Below are 15,827 nucleotides of genomic sequence, written 5' to 3' on the forward strand. Positions count from 1 at the left end.
TTTCCTTCTGTAAAGACAAAAGCACTGACCTGACAGGTAAAGCAGATGGCTCTAAATGTGCCGTAACCCCTTCCTCTCTAATGGGAGAGCTCGGGGACAGGCGCAGACAATTACCTCTCACCTGCCTCCTATCAGGCTGACTCCTACAGAATGTTAACCCTGTTGTCGGAGCCAGAAGGATGGTCAGTTCACCAAACTCCTCCTGCTGGTGGGAGGTGGACATTTTCGTGTACAGAGTTCACTTGCCCTGTCACACTACCATTTTAAAAATGATGCCGTACAGTGCCGTATTGTCTATCAGAGTACTTTCTGTTTTTTGTGTTTTGTATCAGGTGTCTGTTGGTCAGTGCTGTATGGTGCCACTGTCCAGAGTTCCACTGTATTTCTGGTGGTGATTTTCCACTAATGTTGCCATTCTGGGAAAACCCAGATAATTGTCTTGTTGGACACATTAGTCAATGCAGCCACTGCGTTGAGGGATACATGGGCACCCACTACAATACCCCTTGCCACATAGATCCTTCTGCTTTCCCATAATTTTTGCTGACTGGTTGCACACAACTCCTACACAGCTTATTCGGTGAAGTAGATTACATTAATTTGCCACAAGTAGTACGGAATGTAACCATTACCTAATGGGATATATCTTTTATAGCCCAAATTACCTGAGCACTTATATCAAACCTGCTACAAGAGCCCTGTATGCCTCAAACATTGTCTCCGCCCCTAGGAGATAAACACGTGTGATGCAGAAGGCTCAGTGCCATTTTCTCTTTCAGCCTTTGCCTGAGGAAGGAGTAAGATCTGACTTTAAGTCATAACTACGGAGAAGTTGATTTAATTCACTTTTTCTCTGTCATTTCATATTTTGAAATAATGTAGCTTTTTAAGCAATAATTCTTCTTAGCTTTAGGTTCTGAGGCTGTGTGCCCTGCGCGAAGCCGGCGGCTCTCCCCGCTCCTTCAGTGGGATTCAGTACCTTGTTGTGGCTAAGTTCACACTCTCTTCCTAGCAAGTTTCTAATTATTTTTTGTTTTCCTTTCAGAAACCCAGCACGTGCATAGGCCGTCTCCTTGTACTAGAGTCCGCCTCTTTACACAGACAGTACACTGTGCTAGCGGTCTGGTTTTTTTCCAGTCAGCTTTTCGCGCTACAGAGACACTCCCAATTGTTAACAGCTTTTTATCTGCACTGCGTTGTCGAATTGGCAGGAGCCTTTTCAGTCCGTGCCGTTGCTGTGTTTGCTTTGCTGCACTGACAACGAAGGCTACTAGATTTTTTCTAGTTAGCAGGCAACTGCAGCCCCTGTCTGTTTTACAGTACATGCTTGCAGTTTGCCAGTGGTTTTTCAGGTCTTGCATGCATGCCACCTGGTCGGTACCAGAGCCTGTACCAGTCACCTGGTCGGTACCAGAGCCTGTGCCAGTCACCTGGTCGGTACCAGAGCCGGTACCAGTCGGTACCAGAGCCTGTACCAGTGACCTGTTCAGTACCAGAGTCGGTGCCCCAGTAACAGAACCGGTACCAGTGATCTGGTCGGTACCAAAGTACGTACCAGTCACCTTTATTAGTACCAAGGTTGGTACCAGTCATCTAGTTCATACTAGAATCGGTACCAGTGACCTGGTTTAGTCCAGTTTGACACCAAGACCATTACCAGTGCTCCATTTTTGTGTACTCTGTGTACACAACAGTTTTCAGCACCAATCAGCTTACTGTCTGTTCGTATGCACATACATTGCACAGTTGAACTGTTTTTTCAACCTTGCACAATGCCTGGGTTTCACCTTGTTGCAAGATAAACATTCCAGCAGAGGATAAGAATGATAGGTGCATCCTATCACTGGAAAGCAGGCTGGCCCGATGTTCAAGGGACTAACACTGGCGCAGCATGACTCACCCCATTCATCCTCTGCAGTGTCGTCACTCCCTGTTACACCAGCGTTGCCTCCACCCCTGGATTATTGACGATCACGCACCTCAGCCACCTTGGTGCTTACCACCATCAAGGCTGGTTACTCTCTGCAGTTTTGTTTCGGCCTTTTCAGGGCATGATTGTAACAATGGCCATGAAACCTCATTGCCAGAATGCTAAAGGCAGTTTATCTTCCTTTTTAGCACATCTGGCGGTGCTGCAAGTCCTTCACTTGCGACAGCTTGGGTATTGTATCCCATTCAGTAATGGTTACATTTTGTACTAGAAATGTAACCATTACCCTTCGAGGTCACTGCATTCACCCCAGTGCTGCAGGACTATTTATCTTTGGGGGCGGAGACAACATCTCACGTATACAGGGCTCTTAAAGGAGCAGCTTTGATATAAGTGCTCAGGTAATTCGGGCTGTAAGAGATATATCCCATTCGGTAATGGTTACATTTCTGTTTCAGGGAACCAGGGTTATGATAATAACCTAACGATTTCTAATGTGCCCATATTTATGTATGAACTAAAGATATTCACAAGATGACTATGTTAGGAGGGAAGTCCTCAGAACGCCATGTCCTTGTTTCCAAGCCAAAGGTTTTCTGAAAGGGAAGGTTGATGTCTGGGGTAAAATTGGGTCATTAGTGACTCAACTGGAAATTAACTTGCTGCTATGTTATAAATAACAACACAGTACTCTTCCCCCCAGCTGCACGGAGACTTCCAAGCCAAGCTGCAGAGGATCCTGAGAATGATTTCGGGCGGAGGCCTGTCCATCACAGGCTCACACATCTTGTGTGGTGACTTCCTCTACAGCGGACACACTGTCATGCTCACACTGACCTACTTGTTCATCAAGGAATGTAAGTATTGCATGACATTTCCCCTGAAAGAGCGTAATAGAAACAGAATAAGGAAGACTTCTCTCATGCAGCATCAGTTCCATGCCTTGTTGCCACGTTTACACATTTTCAGTCAACTAACTTCAGTTGAACTCCTTTACTCCTTGATGTTAAGGAGTTACAACATTTATAGTTGTTTGCCACCATCCACTCTGTTGCCAAATAATGAACTGCTTATATCTCTAGGTCTCTGTTTTACAAACTTCAAATCATTGCAGGTATCGCATTGGTGAATTTGTTGTGTGTTGCCCTTGAAGTTTCTAAAATGGCTGACTGGATTTTTTTTTTTCTTTGTCAAACTGCAGTATGTTATTACTCTTGGAATACATAGATGCTGATTAGAATATGGGAGAGTTGAAATCAAATATTTATTGGTTTCTTTCACCAATAGTTAGTTATATTAGTTCAATAAAGCCAAATGCTTAGCTCACCCTGAATTTGGCTCTTAGCTCTTTGATGGTCTGAACTTTTATTTTATTTTTATTCAGCCAGTGGATTTTGTATTGCACTCGTTTTAAAATCTTAGTGGCTTGCACTAGTTCAAAACAACAACCAGATTTCACATGCAAGTTTTTAAAATATAATTTACAATATTTCAGCCCTTCCTCAATGTGTTTCCTCTGTGGGTTAGAAAGGGCAGACTTTCAGACTTTTTATGCTCTTATGGGGCGTGATAGGCGTGATAGGCTCGCCTGGGAGTATTTACTGTAGTTTGCATTCCAACTCCACCTCCACTTTTTTTGCACAAGTTATTCACATGGCATAAGATTCATATTTAACTTCCAGCAAGATTCCACTACAAGAAGCAGCAACAATAACAGCACACATGATATTTATAATGAATTACTAATCACATTGCAATGTGTACATTGTCATTGATTGAATAAAAGCTTTTGCTTTAATCTGAGACATTCATACTGATTATGTATTTTAAATAAAAACTATTTTGAGTTTAAGTGCAGGCAGATTAATTAAATAACTTACTATTCTAGTACCTTCTTTGAATTTCCAGCTTGCAAATAATTTTCCTGTAAATGTACTATATAGGCCTATACGCAAAGTGGGTACCAAACATGTTAAACCTTTCCACTGCCTTTCCACTGTAAAAACCCAAGTTAAAATGAACAAATATCTCATTCTGCATTGCTTCTGTAAAAGAAAAGCTCATACCTTTTCAAGGATCAGCCGCATCTTTTCAGCGATGCAGCCAAGAGTGCAACATTTTTAAGAGGTACAGTACGCATCACTACACAAATCAAGCCAGGGTAGCAAATGCCAAAAAACCCTCCTGTAGTAAATGACTACAGAGATTGTAATTCATATCTCTCTTTGGAAGACAATTGTGCAGATATGATCACCTAACCTTCAGGCTTCTGGAACAGAGCCCGTCTGAGAATAATGTGTGTGTGTGGCAGAACAGCTTGTGGGGTGATGTCAGACCAGGAAATTAATTTATTTACAAAATAATAAACAAATGTTCAAATAACAAAAGAAAACAGCACAATGGCCAAAATGAACAAACACAAACAAACAAAGGGCGCGAGTACCTTCAGGATGATTCAAAGTAAGTTGCATTTGTTTTGCTCTGAATAAGGTGACCAGATTTTTAAGTCCTTAAACTGGGACACAGTATGGAAATATTGTGAACAACTTCACAATAGCTACAGGGAAACTCTAGGGTTTTTTATTTTTTTACTGTGGCAATGTTTGATCTAATATAATATTGAACGTGAATGCAAATATTAATGATGATATTCAGAGTGGAATCTTACACTTTCAAAAACTTTCAAAAACTGAATAAATGATTGTGACAGAGACAGAATGATTTTTGGTGATAAATCTCCCTCCCGACCTGTGAGGGTGCTTTGTAAAGGGAACAGAGTGCCCTGGACTGGATGGCCAGACAATTCTTTCCCAGGGTTAGGCGGAAGTCGGCCATCTAGAAAGGGGGTGGAGCTACGGTACACTAAATCATCGACCCGGAAGGGAAACAATGTGGCAACCGTGGGTTGGAGGAGCGGTTGCAATCGTTAACCAAGGGGGTGTGATTGACAGTATATAAGGAGACGTAGCGGAGTGATCTGTTCCTTTGTTATGGTAAAAACTAACCTGGAAGGAGAACCATGTTATAGATCGTGAGAGTTTTGTTTGTTTTGTCATGTCTAATTATATACTTGTTTGTTATTAGGTGGCGAACACGATCCAGAGCTGTCGCTACAGGCCAGCACAAACCCGGACATCACTGCACTTGTTTCACAATTAATTGTATTTGCACCACAAGCATTACAGCACTCACTTTGGACTTGTGACCGTGTTTGTATATTGTGTGTGGATTCAGGACTGTGTTTATTTTACCAGTAACATTGTTGTTGTCATTCTCTTGAGCACTGCATCACCTCTACACCTGCGCACTGCAAACCACTTTGCCACAATGATCTTATTGTATAGTTATTACATTACACAGTAGCAATTCAATAATATAAAATTCCAAGATTCTATTTTATTGCTGATTACTGCTGTAAATCTAGTCCCTTTTCTGCCTAATAAACTGCATCTTCTCTCTTTGATTTCCACTTTCCGTCTCACTCTATCTCTATGCTATCCTACATTGTCCCATCTGCAAACTAGACCCTTCCTGTATGAAAACATTACATATTTCAATATTTCTATTTATAACTTAATAATATTTCTATTTACTTCATAGAATATTTCTCAAAATATGTCATTTCTTACCATTTAATATGACATGGTATTTGTTCTGTATATATTTTCTATTGCAGTTTCTGCTTGGATCATTAGTGTGCCATTATTAATATCCTATCTTGACTGTGTGCAATAAATTAAGCCCACTTATCAGCTTTTCTGAGTTTTGTTTAGAAGCTGGCCTGATTGCAGAAACCAGAATTTCCTTTTGAAGTAGTTATTAAGTCTGGTAAATCGTAATCCACGTAGGCAAACCCTTTAAGTTTCTTCTAATAGTTGTATTTCCAAATCCCCCCTTTAACATACCAGTACTGTAAACGGACAGGCATCACTTAAAAATGGAAAGGAACCTGTTAAACTTGTTAATTGCATGATGACATTTCCTGCCTTTCCATTTTTCGGTACCAATCAATGATCATGAGAAAGCGTCTTTTGACAATCGAAATTAGATAACTACGCATTTTACCAAGGCTCATTTCTTTGCTGATCTTGGCTGTTTATTTATTTGAGTCAACAGTATAGGCTGAGACATGGATGAAGCTGTAATAAGATTAAGTCATATTCCTTTTCTAATCAAATGAAATGTCACTACTTACGAAAGGAATACAATGTAAGCTTCCTTAATATAAACACAAGCATTAGCCAATGTGAAATACACAGAGAAGCTTTCAGATTGTCAGGAGACACTTTCTCATTATCATTGATTGGTACGGAAAAACTGCATAGCCAGGGCAGGAAATGTCATCATACAATTAACACGTTAACAGGTTCCTTTCTGTTTTAAGTGATACCCATTGGCTTAAAATATGTTAAAAAGGAAATTTGGAAATAAAACTATTTGGAGAAACTTAAAGGGATCGACCCCACCCTGAGCCCCCCGGTAATTCGAGCCCTCTTTTGCTTAAGGAAAAACATGTTTTTATCAATGTGTTATATTTCTTCTATTAAACCATGGGTTTTCAACCAGGGGTACTTCTAAGGGTCATAGGGGGTATGCAGGATGACTAAAAAATGCACAAATAAAAATGAAAGAGAAAATAATGATCTTGAATTTTTTTTAACGGTATTATATCTTTTCTAAACCACGGTGTATACTTTTTTCCACCTGTACGTATGAGCGATTTCGATTGTGTCGATTTCCACTCTGATATACAGGTGAAGCAGGTGTCTGGCGATTGTGCCTATTGAGAGCGCTCTGTGCTGCTCATGATCTTTGCTGTTTTCAACTTGTCGTATCAGTGCAGCACAGTGTTTTTGCGTTTTTTAGAAGTATAAATGCTCTGGTAAACATAATAGTTATCACAATACTTATACTTGGATGGTTTTTGTTTATTACCGTGGCTGCCTTTTATGAACAGTAATAGCGGCTGGTTGAATATGTGTTCAGTGTTTGATACATTTCTTACTTACAGTAGAAAAACGAAGGAAAACACAAGTCAGAAAGTGGATCATTTTTAGTTAGTAATTATAGTTTTATCTTGAGGTTAACATTTTTGATACTTTAAAACATATAGGACGGGAAGAGCCCCTACTGCTAGGAGGACCACGTTCTAGTGGTCTGGGTAGACTTGGCTTCCCAAGGGGCAGAAAAGTCTCGGACCTGGAAACAGAAAGAATTAGACAGGGCCGGCACCAGGCGGCGTCCTCGAGGCTGAGGTCGTGCCAGGCGTCTGGTGCCAGGTCATGAGCCCCGAAGGGACCTGTGGATAAGAGCCAGTTAGAGGCCAGAGCTGCGAGAGTTGAGCTTGGCTAGTAGAGACAGGATTAGGATAGAGCCTATGTAGAGGCAAAGCGCATTAGCTGCGAAAGTACAGGTGTGGCCGGGGGTCCCCTCTGGCTTCCCGTGAGAGCCTCTGCCGTATTGGCATATGGGCAGCAGCACGGCCATAACCCGAGGCAGGAGGAGTGAGCTTCACTGCCCCCCCAAAGATAGGACCCCAGGCTTCCGCAAACCTAACCGTGAAGAAAGACTGCTTCTGCACACATAGAATAAAAGTTAGAATGACAACATAAAATGTTAGTAACACGACTGTAGATTGGAGGCCGTCTTTACTATGGAGAGGAAAAAAAAAACATTCTTTATGTTTTAAAATGGGGGAAAACCTGGCAGAGAGGGCACCCCCACTCCGGGCAAGCTAACAATTAATTGCTGGGCTACTGCAATGTCTGAGGGAGATGTTCTGATAAAAGTCTCTACAGCTGCTGAAGACCAGCGCCCCATGTTCTTGATAAGGTGCTGGTTTACTCCTGCACTTGCTGCTGAGGTAGCTGCTCCTATCCGGAAGGAGTGTGGTGTATAGAATTGATGAGGCAAGGCTGCCCTTGAGGTGAGTACAGATGGATGAGAGGAAAACCAGTATCTCGTGATAATTGCCCTGGATACATCTGTGAACAGCGGGTCTGATGGGAGAGCACAGTTCCTTGTGGCTAGATATTTAGATAGGGCTAAAAACGGGCATAATGGAGTGTTAATTTTCGAAAGCTGAATAAGCTGCTCTTGCCGAAGTTGATCAGTCTTGGATATTCTGAGATATAGAAGGAAGTGGCTGTCAGGGACCAGTGACAAGTCAGAGTGACGAATGCCTAAAGATGGAAAACTGTTCACTGATGGAACTGTGAACTCGGCGGATTGCATGAAGCCGAAAAATGCTGTTAAGCACAGTGTTTCCATCGTGAGGTCGTCAGCGGGGTTGACGCAGCCACTTCACAATGCATTGATCAGTTTGGAGAGAATGTCCAACGTTATCGGCTGTCTAGTTGGAGAGGATGCAGGCAGGCTCTTTACCATCCCTCTGAGAATTAGGCATACTATTAGAATTGAAAGCAAGGGAGGAGATGAAATGGACTTGAGGCAGTACTGTTACTGGATGCTGGAGATGTATGACCGGATTAATGATGGAGCCAGTTTGAGAATGTCTTTGAGATAGACTATAAATACTAGCAGGATTTCTTGATTGAATGAATTAAGCGGGATCCAATTCTGAGCACAGAAGTTGGAGAAGGCTGCCCATGCTGTCGCATAGGTAGCTCTGGTGGATGAAGCCAGAGCTGCAGCCATATATTGGTGCACCGACTGAAGCAGGTTGGATAAAGTTGAATTCATTGGAATGTCAGACAGCTGAAAGGGGGGACCTGGAGTGGTGAGGGATCTGCTACTGGAACCAGGCTGTGGAATTTCCGAATCTGAAAATGGGACAAAGCATCGGCAGCATTATATGCCCGGTATGTGGCGAACTTGAATAATAAAGTTATTTGTTACTGATATCCAAACTAGGCATCTGAGTAGTTGCATGATTATAGGGGAAGAGGAACGCCCTTTATTGATTATGTGCACTGTGGATGTATTGTCACTCAAAAACAATATTGATTTCCAGGGCCATAGATGACCCCATAGAGAGGCGGCCACGACTATGGCGTATAGTTCCAGCAAGGGTGATGATTTTTGATGAGGTGGGAGTGATTGAATCTCCTGTGGCCATGAGCCGAAGAACCACTGGGACCCGAAGAGATCACCGAATCCAGCGTGTGAAGCATCTGTAGCCAGGCTGAGGTCAGGAGCTGCTATGAGGTTGTTGTAAAATAGTGATTGACCGTTCCAGTTTCCAAGCAGTGTTATGCACATCTCTGTGTTGATATGGTATGATATGGATGGAGAAGTTGAGATTTTGCGTGGTAGTAGAGAGGGTTAGGAGACATGATATGAATGTCCTTCCTTGGGGAATGATGCATATCGCATAATTGAAGTGTGCGAGGAGAGAGGAGTTCTCTCTTTTTGATTGTTTTTGCTTTTTGGAAGGTTTTAATAAACTGGTGCAGATGCTTCAATTTGTCAGGGGGAGGCCAGCCTTGAACTTGATTGTGTCATGGGTAATTCCAAGGAATTCAAGGCAGTTGGTGAGTCCAATGGTTTTTTTCCTCTGAAAGTGGAACGCCCAGAGTGGAGAACGACGTTTTTAGTTGTGAGATAGCTTGAGCTGTAAGTTGTGATACTGGAGATATCAGGAGGAAATCATCCAGGAGGTGCAAGAGAAATGGTATGCGGTATTCGTTTAACAGGATCCAGCAGAGTGCTTCTGAAAGTGAATTGAATATTTTGGGGCTGCTGCGGCAGCCGAAGGTTAATTGCGTTGAAAAGTAATATGCGCCTTGCCAGGAAATTTCGAATAGGTGTCTTAGAGAGGGTTGGATGGGCATCACTTTAAATGCATCTGTGATGTCAGCTTTTGCCAGCCATGCGGCATGCCCTGCTATTTTTATGAATTTAATGGTGTCTGATAAAGTGTTGTATCGTAGTAAGAACTGTTCATGGGGAATTAGTGCATTAATGCTGCAGGTGGATTGACTGCAAGGAGCTGAAAGATCGATTATCAGGTGCTATTTCCCTGATATTTTTCGTGTAGCTATGCCAATTGGGTTGATTCTGTATTCCGGGAATGGTGGGGAGGGGAAGGGGCCAGCAATAAAGCCCTTTATGATTTCTTTTTGAATGAGGGTGGAGTTGGCTTGCGGTTCCGAAGTGGTGGATCTGAGGTTTTTGCAAATGAAGGAGGAAGCTGGGAGGCTGGTGATACTTGGGTGGAAGAAGTGTTGTAGCCCGTTTATTAGGTGCTGTGTGAACTGCTGGTCGGGGTGCGAGTGGAGAGCTTCAGTGAGAGTGTCTGTGTTGATGGGTGTGGAAACTGTCAGTGGAGATTGCCATTTTTTTCTTTGCAGAGGGCAAATTATCCTGGAGTGCGCATCGCCGCAGAAATTACATACATGCATGAATCTGCAGTTGGAGTTAAAACAGGATAACCTGTTAAAGTTGTTACAAATCTGTCTTTCTCCAGCAAACTTAACAGGTCGTCCGTATTTGTCCCTGTTGTATGAGGCAGAGGGGGGTGCAGATGCGTGGATCAGATTTGCAGCTGACAGAGCGAGGGGGGGTCCTAGGAGGTTGGGTAGAGCTGGTGCCGGTTGCAATGGCTGTTTTCGGGCAGAGGTTAGTGGAGTGTGCTGTAGACGCGCAGACCCCGCATGGTCAAGGCGAATTTGAATTGCGGAATGCGAAGGTCAAAAGATAAAACGCAAGATGAAACATGGGTGTTGTGATCTAGCTTTTATAGGAAAGTATAGATTGACAGGTGAATTAGCCAAAGAGAGTTCCTGAAACCTCCAGAGAGAAGGGGTACAGTTTCAAAAAAAGGTTGAAAACCCCTGTATTAAACTAATAGCTGTGATAAAGTAAAATACCTTATATAGCTGTCACACGTATTGAATACCATGGAGAGTAATACCATTACTCTCCATTGTCTATTTTCTTAAACTTTACATGATAAAATACACTTCTATGAAACAAGGGCGTGATTCTTTTTTTGTAATTTTAAACTGCAGCATTTGTATCATACACAGGACTCAACTGTCAATGTATATTTGTTTAAAGAAATTAAATTGCCACCTAGAGACATGAAACTATTGTATTTCATTTTTGCTAAAAACATAAAATGCACACTTAAAGAAATAAATGTTCTGAAAATTGTAAAATGTTTTTACAACATGAACTTCACAAATGTGAAAATAACTTCATAAATATTGTATTATTCATTAACATACGTTTCTTAGAGGCTTACCTGTGGTTAACTGAAAGTGAATATAGACTTTTCAATAGAAAATATGTTTCCAAATACATTTGTCATATTTTACAGCCCTCCTATTGTTGTTGTAGGCTATTTTGATGCACAAAGTGTTCAAACCATGACAAGCTTCAGTGCACTGCTTTGTAAACATTGCAACATGACAGTGTTGATTTCCGCAATTGTTGCCTATAGCTACAGACAAAGCAAAGCCGTTTGCAAGCATATATACAAATATCACGAATGAAAAGAATAATTCCAACACAATACAATAGTACCTGTATGAGCCGTTATAGTTAGACTACAGTAGTCTAACCTCTTCGATACGTTAGATACACAGCAGCCTGCTTGAAAATACAATATTCTGTTACCAGCACGACACTGCTCTGGGGAAAATAAATGGGACGAAATGAGCGTCCCACGAAAGGTTCTGGGGACACTGGGACCAGTGTTACAAAAGTGGGACTGTCCTGTCCAAAACGGGATGTCTGGTCACCTTACCTTTTGAAGTTTGTTTTACATGCGACACGTCTCACTTCAACTCAGTCTAACACACTCCCTTGTCTGCAAAAGCTACAGGTTTCTTAGAGTGGTGGCCAGAGATTAACTAGCTATCAATTATCTTATTAACCCCTGGGCCACACTTTGCAGAAGTTTAATAAACCTGCGTGACTGTCAGTTAATTAAATAATTACTAGCCATCAGTCACAGATTTTCACGAGATGTACTAAATCACAAACATAAAACAATAACACACAACGGAGGACGGCACTTCACTCATCCTGCATTTAAATAATAATACAAAAAAAAATAAACAATACAAAACATAATATGCTTTATACCCCGTCACAGTGTGAAAAGGAGTGTTTAGACCCACTGTCAACATCTCACACAAAAATCTCTGATAGTCTAAACATGTACTTGCAAGCATTTTATAAATCCGTGTTTTCCTTTATTTCATTAGCTTCAGTATTTTTTATGTTGTATTTAAAGTATAAGATCTCATTGATGCTTAACAAGTTAAAGCTACCTGCTCCCATAAACCAGGGATAATTAAAAGGTTGGTAGATTTCTAAATTGCTACCTAATTCTTCTTTAAAGTTTTAATCCCTGCTATAGAAGTTAACGTTGACCTGTTTTATGGCCGCAATTAACAGCTCTAAGCCTTCAAGGGCACAATTGATCATGCGTGTTTCAGCTGACTTGTCTGTTGTGTTTTATGATATTTCCTGTGTTTTATGATATTTCCTGTGTTTATTCCTGAGTAACAATGGACTATTGCTCTGGCTCATACAGTGTGTTTTTGCCCCTGCAGACTCACCCAGTCGTTTCTGGTGGTACCACTTGCTGTGCTGGCTGTTGAGTGCTGTGGGAGTGGTGTGCATCCTGGTGGGACACGAACACTACACCGTGGATGTGGTCATTGCGTACTACATCACCACCCGACTCTTCTGGTGGTACCACACCATGGCCAATATACAGGTGAGGCAAAAAGTTGGTCTACTGAATTCAATTCCCTTGTGCCTCTATGAAAAGGATTTTCCAATCACTGATTGTTCTGTTGCAACACCTGTAAAAGATATATTCTTCCCAAATGCAATGAGACAGGCTATACCACCTAATAGGACTTTCATTGCTGAAAGAGATCAGGTCCTCTCATTGGCTGATTGCTATATGCAGAATCATTAACTGAAGGTGCAACAGTGAGTGAAGCCTCGTAAGTTACCCATTAGACCAGGGGTGGGCAAAATACGGCCCGCGGGCCAGATCTAGCCCGTCTAACATTTCTGTCTGGCCCGCCATGACTCCCGGCAATTGACGAAACTACTAGAATCTTCCTCCATTAAAACTAACATAATGATCGTTGTCTGTTATCGCTAATACTTAAAATGGTTATTTAAACACAGTTGAAGCAGCAGCAAGCTGAGGACTTTATGGTAATACACCTTTACTTTGTCAGCGTACACTGTACGGCAGAATAACATACAATGTCTGCATGCACAGTATTACTGGCCTGTGATTGTTTGGTTTTGTGTTGCTATGGTTAAGCGTCTAGAGCTGCGAGGGAAAATTGAATAACCCTCAGTTTTTGCGCAAATTATTTTATTACGTGGCACTGCAGTGGAGGGGTAGAATTTAAAAATGAGTTTATCAAAGAAGAGGAAAGTAGACGCCGAATGCAAAGAGTGGACCTCAAAATACTTTTTTACTGATGTGGCAGGGAAAGCTGTGTGCTTACATTGCAAAGAACATGTGGCAGTATTCAAAGAATACAACTTAAACTGGCATTTCGAGAGCAAACATGCTTCCAAATATAAGAACATGTCTGCTGAAGAGAAAGTTAGAAAAGCACGAGATGGTTTCTCGAATGCAAAAAGAGCAAAGTTTTTTCACGAAACTATCTGCAGCAGAAGACGGAAATTACAAGAACGAGCTACATGATTGCACACAAAACTGCCAAAAACAGCAAACCATTCTCTGAGGAAGAATTTATCAAGGAGTGTTTGGTTGGCTCTGCTGCAATATTGTGCCCAGACAAGAAAAAGTAGTTCGAAAACGTTTCATTGTCAATGGCGAACTGTGGTGAGACGTGTAGAAGAAATCTCAGAGAACCTGGACCAACAGTTGAAAAGCAAGGTAAATTATTTTTCATACTTCGCTCTGGCACGTGACAAAAGCTGTGATGCTAAAGACACAGCCCAGTTGTTGATTTTCATTCGAGGCATTACCACAAATTTTGAGTTCTCAGAAGAACTGGCATCAATGCAATCAATGAAAAATACGACGACTGGAAAAGATATACTGGAGGCAGTAAATAACAGCGTCTCAAAATTGGGATTGGAGTGGAATAAATTGACCACTGATGGAAGCCCTAATCTGACAGGAAAATATGTTGGATTGTTGAAAAGAATACAAGACCAAGTGACAGAAACAAATCCAGAGCAGAGAATCATTTTTCTACATTGCATTATTCTGTAAAAGTGTTCTGAAATTAAACAATGTTGTGGATACAGTCACAAAACTGGTCAAGAGCAAGAGCATTAAACCACAGGCAATTTGTCTCTCTTCTGGAGGAGTCTGAGTCGGAGCTCAAGGATGTTCTGTACCATACAAATGTTAGATGGCTTAGTTTGGGGAAAGTTCTGAAAAGAGTGTGGGATCTGAGAGCAGAGATTGATTTGTTTTTGAAAATGAAAGAAAAAGATGTGGATTTCCCTCAATTGAACGATGTGAACTGGCTCTCTGATTTCGCATTTGCCATTGATGTTACAGGTCACATGAATGAACTGAATTCGAAGCTGCAAGGCTTTTTGCTCATGACATGTATTCCCTTGTCAAGTCTTTTATGACAAAGTTGCTCCTTTTCTCCCGTCAGATTGGTAACGAGCAGTTCACACATTTCCCCACTTTGCAACAGATTACAATATCTGACCAGAACCTGCAAAGATACATGTCGTTACTGCTCGCTTTGCATGCTGAGTTTTCTCGCCACTTCAAGGATTTTAGAATGATAGAAAATGACATGGCTTTGATCTCCTCCCCTTTCACATGTAATGTGGACAACGCTCCAAGTGATTTCCAACTTGAGCTTATTGACTTGCAGTGTGATACATTGCTTGTGGAGCAATTCAAATCAGCACCACTTCCAAGGTTTTACGCATCTCTCAATGAACAGAACTTTCCGAAGATCAAGGCTCATGCCCAAAAGATGCTTGTACTGTTTGGATCAACTTACGTCTGCGAGCAGACATTTTCTGTGATCAAATTCAATAAATCAAAGAACAGATCTTCGATCAATGATGACCACCTTTCAGCAGTACTCCGCATTGCAACAACAGAAATGACACCTGACTTCACCTCCCTTGTTAATTCCCATCAGAGACTTTCTTCTTCACACAGAGTTTAATTTCTTGTTTTGCACTTAATTTTAATAATGGATGTAAGTTGTAAGTAAAAGTTTAGCGTTAGTGTAAAATCTACAGCATGTGGTCTGTGGAGGGGGAAGTGTTTTTGATGTAAATGCAGTTTTCCCCCCCGACCCAGAATTGTCTACGTAATTGCCTAACATAAAATATAGGATAAAAACTAGGATTTAAAATACCTAGTACAAATGTATAATTCAAAAGCCTCATAAGTAATTCAAGCCTTTATTTGTGTAATTTCACTCTTTTGTGATTTTGTGTGAGAGGGTTTTTTGTGTCATTTTTTCTTTGTTTTTATGATTGCATTCATTCAGTGTTTTTAATTGCAAATAATGAAATACTGTATTTATTATTTCTTGTGTCAAGGTGCTTTCACCTGCAATCAGGAGCTGCTCTTGAGTTCTAGTTGCCTGCCATAGATTATATCATGACACAGACTAGATCAGCCAAATTGTCCTCTGTAAAAATAACTGCTAGCAATATCTAGCTTACTAATATAAAAACACTTGGGCTGATCAAGCCTATGTTGCCACATGTCAGACATCTAAATCTGAAGGGCAGCTCCAGATTTTTAGTATTTGCAATAAAAAAAATATTATATTTTGGACTGTGACGGTCTATGTGTGGAACACAAATTTGGTAAGTAAAAAATGACTTAATAGTCAGCTCCTGGGTTTCCAAAGGACCAGTCTCTTCAGAGAAAACATATAATATAATATAATATTATATAATATAATATTATATTATATAATAGTTTCTCTAT

General features: G+C 41.1%; 1 protein-coding gene across 2 annotated transcripts in view; it reads left to right on the plus strand.

Annotated features, from left to right (window-relative positions):
• Window positions 1-15,827, plus strand: part of LOC117409125 (phosphatidylcholine:ceramide cholinephosphotransferase 2-like) — a 64,517-nt gene that overhangs the window by 43,516 nt on the left and 5,174 nt on the right. The window contains exons 4-5 of one of the 2 annotated variants that reach the window (XM_034014764.3): window positions 2,634-2,787; window positions 12,457-12,623. In XM_034014764.3, the coding sequence (XP_033870655.1) occupies window positions 2,634-2,787; window positions 12,457-12,623 (321 nt within the window). Of the gene's footprint in view, window positions 1-2,633; window positions 2,788-5,014; window positions 7,007-12,456; window positions 12,624-15,827 lie in introns of those variants that run through there. The other variant, XM_059000414.1, reaches the window with a different exon arrangement.

This window comes from Acipenser ruthenus, chromosome 2 (genome assembly GCF_902713425.1).
Source record: "Acipenser ruthenus chromosome 2, fAciRut3.2 maternal haplotype, whole genome shotgun sequence".
NCBI lineage: Eukaryota > Metazoa > Chordata > Actinopteri > Acipenseriformes > Acipenseridae > Acipenser > Acipenser ruthenus.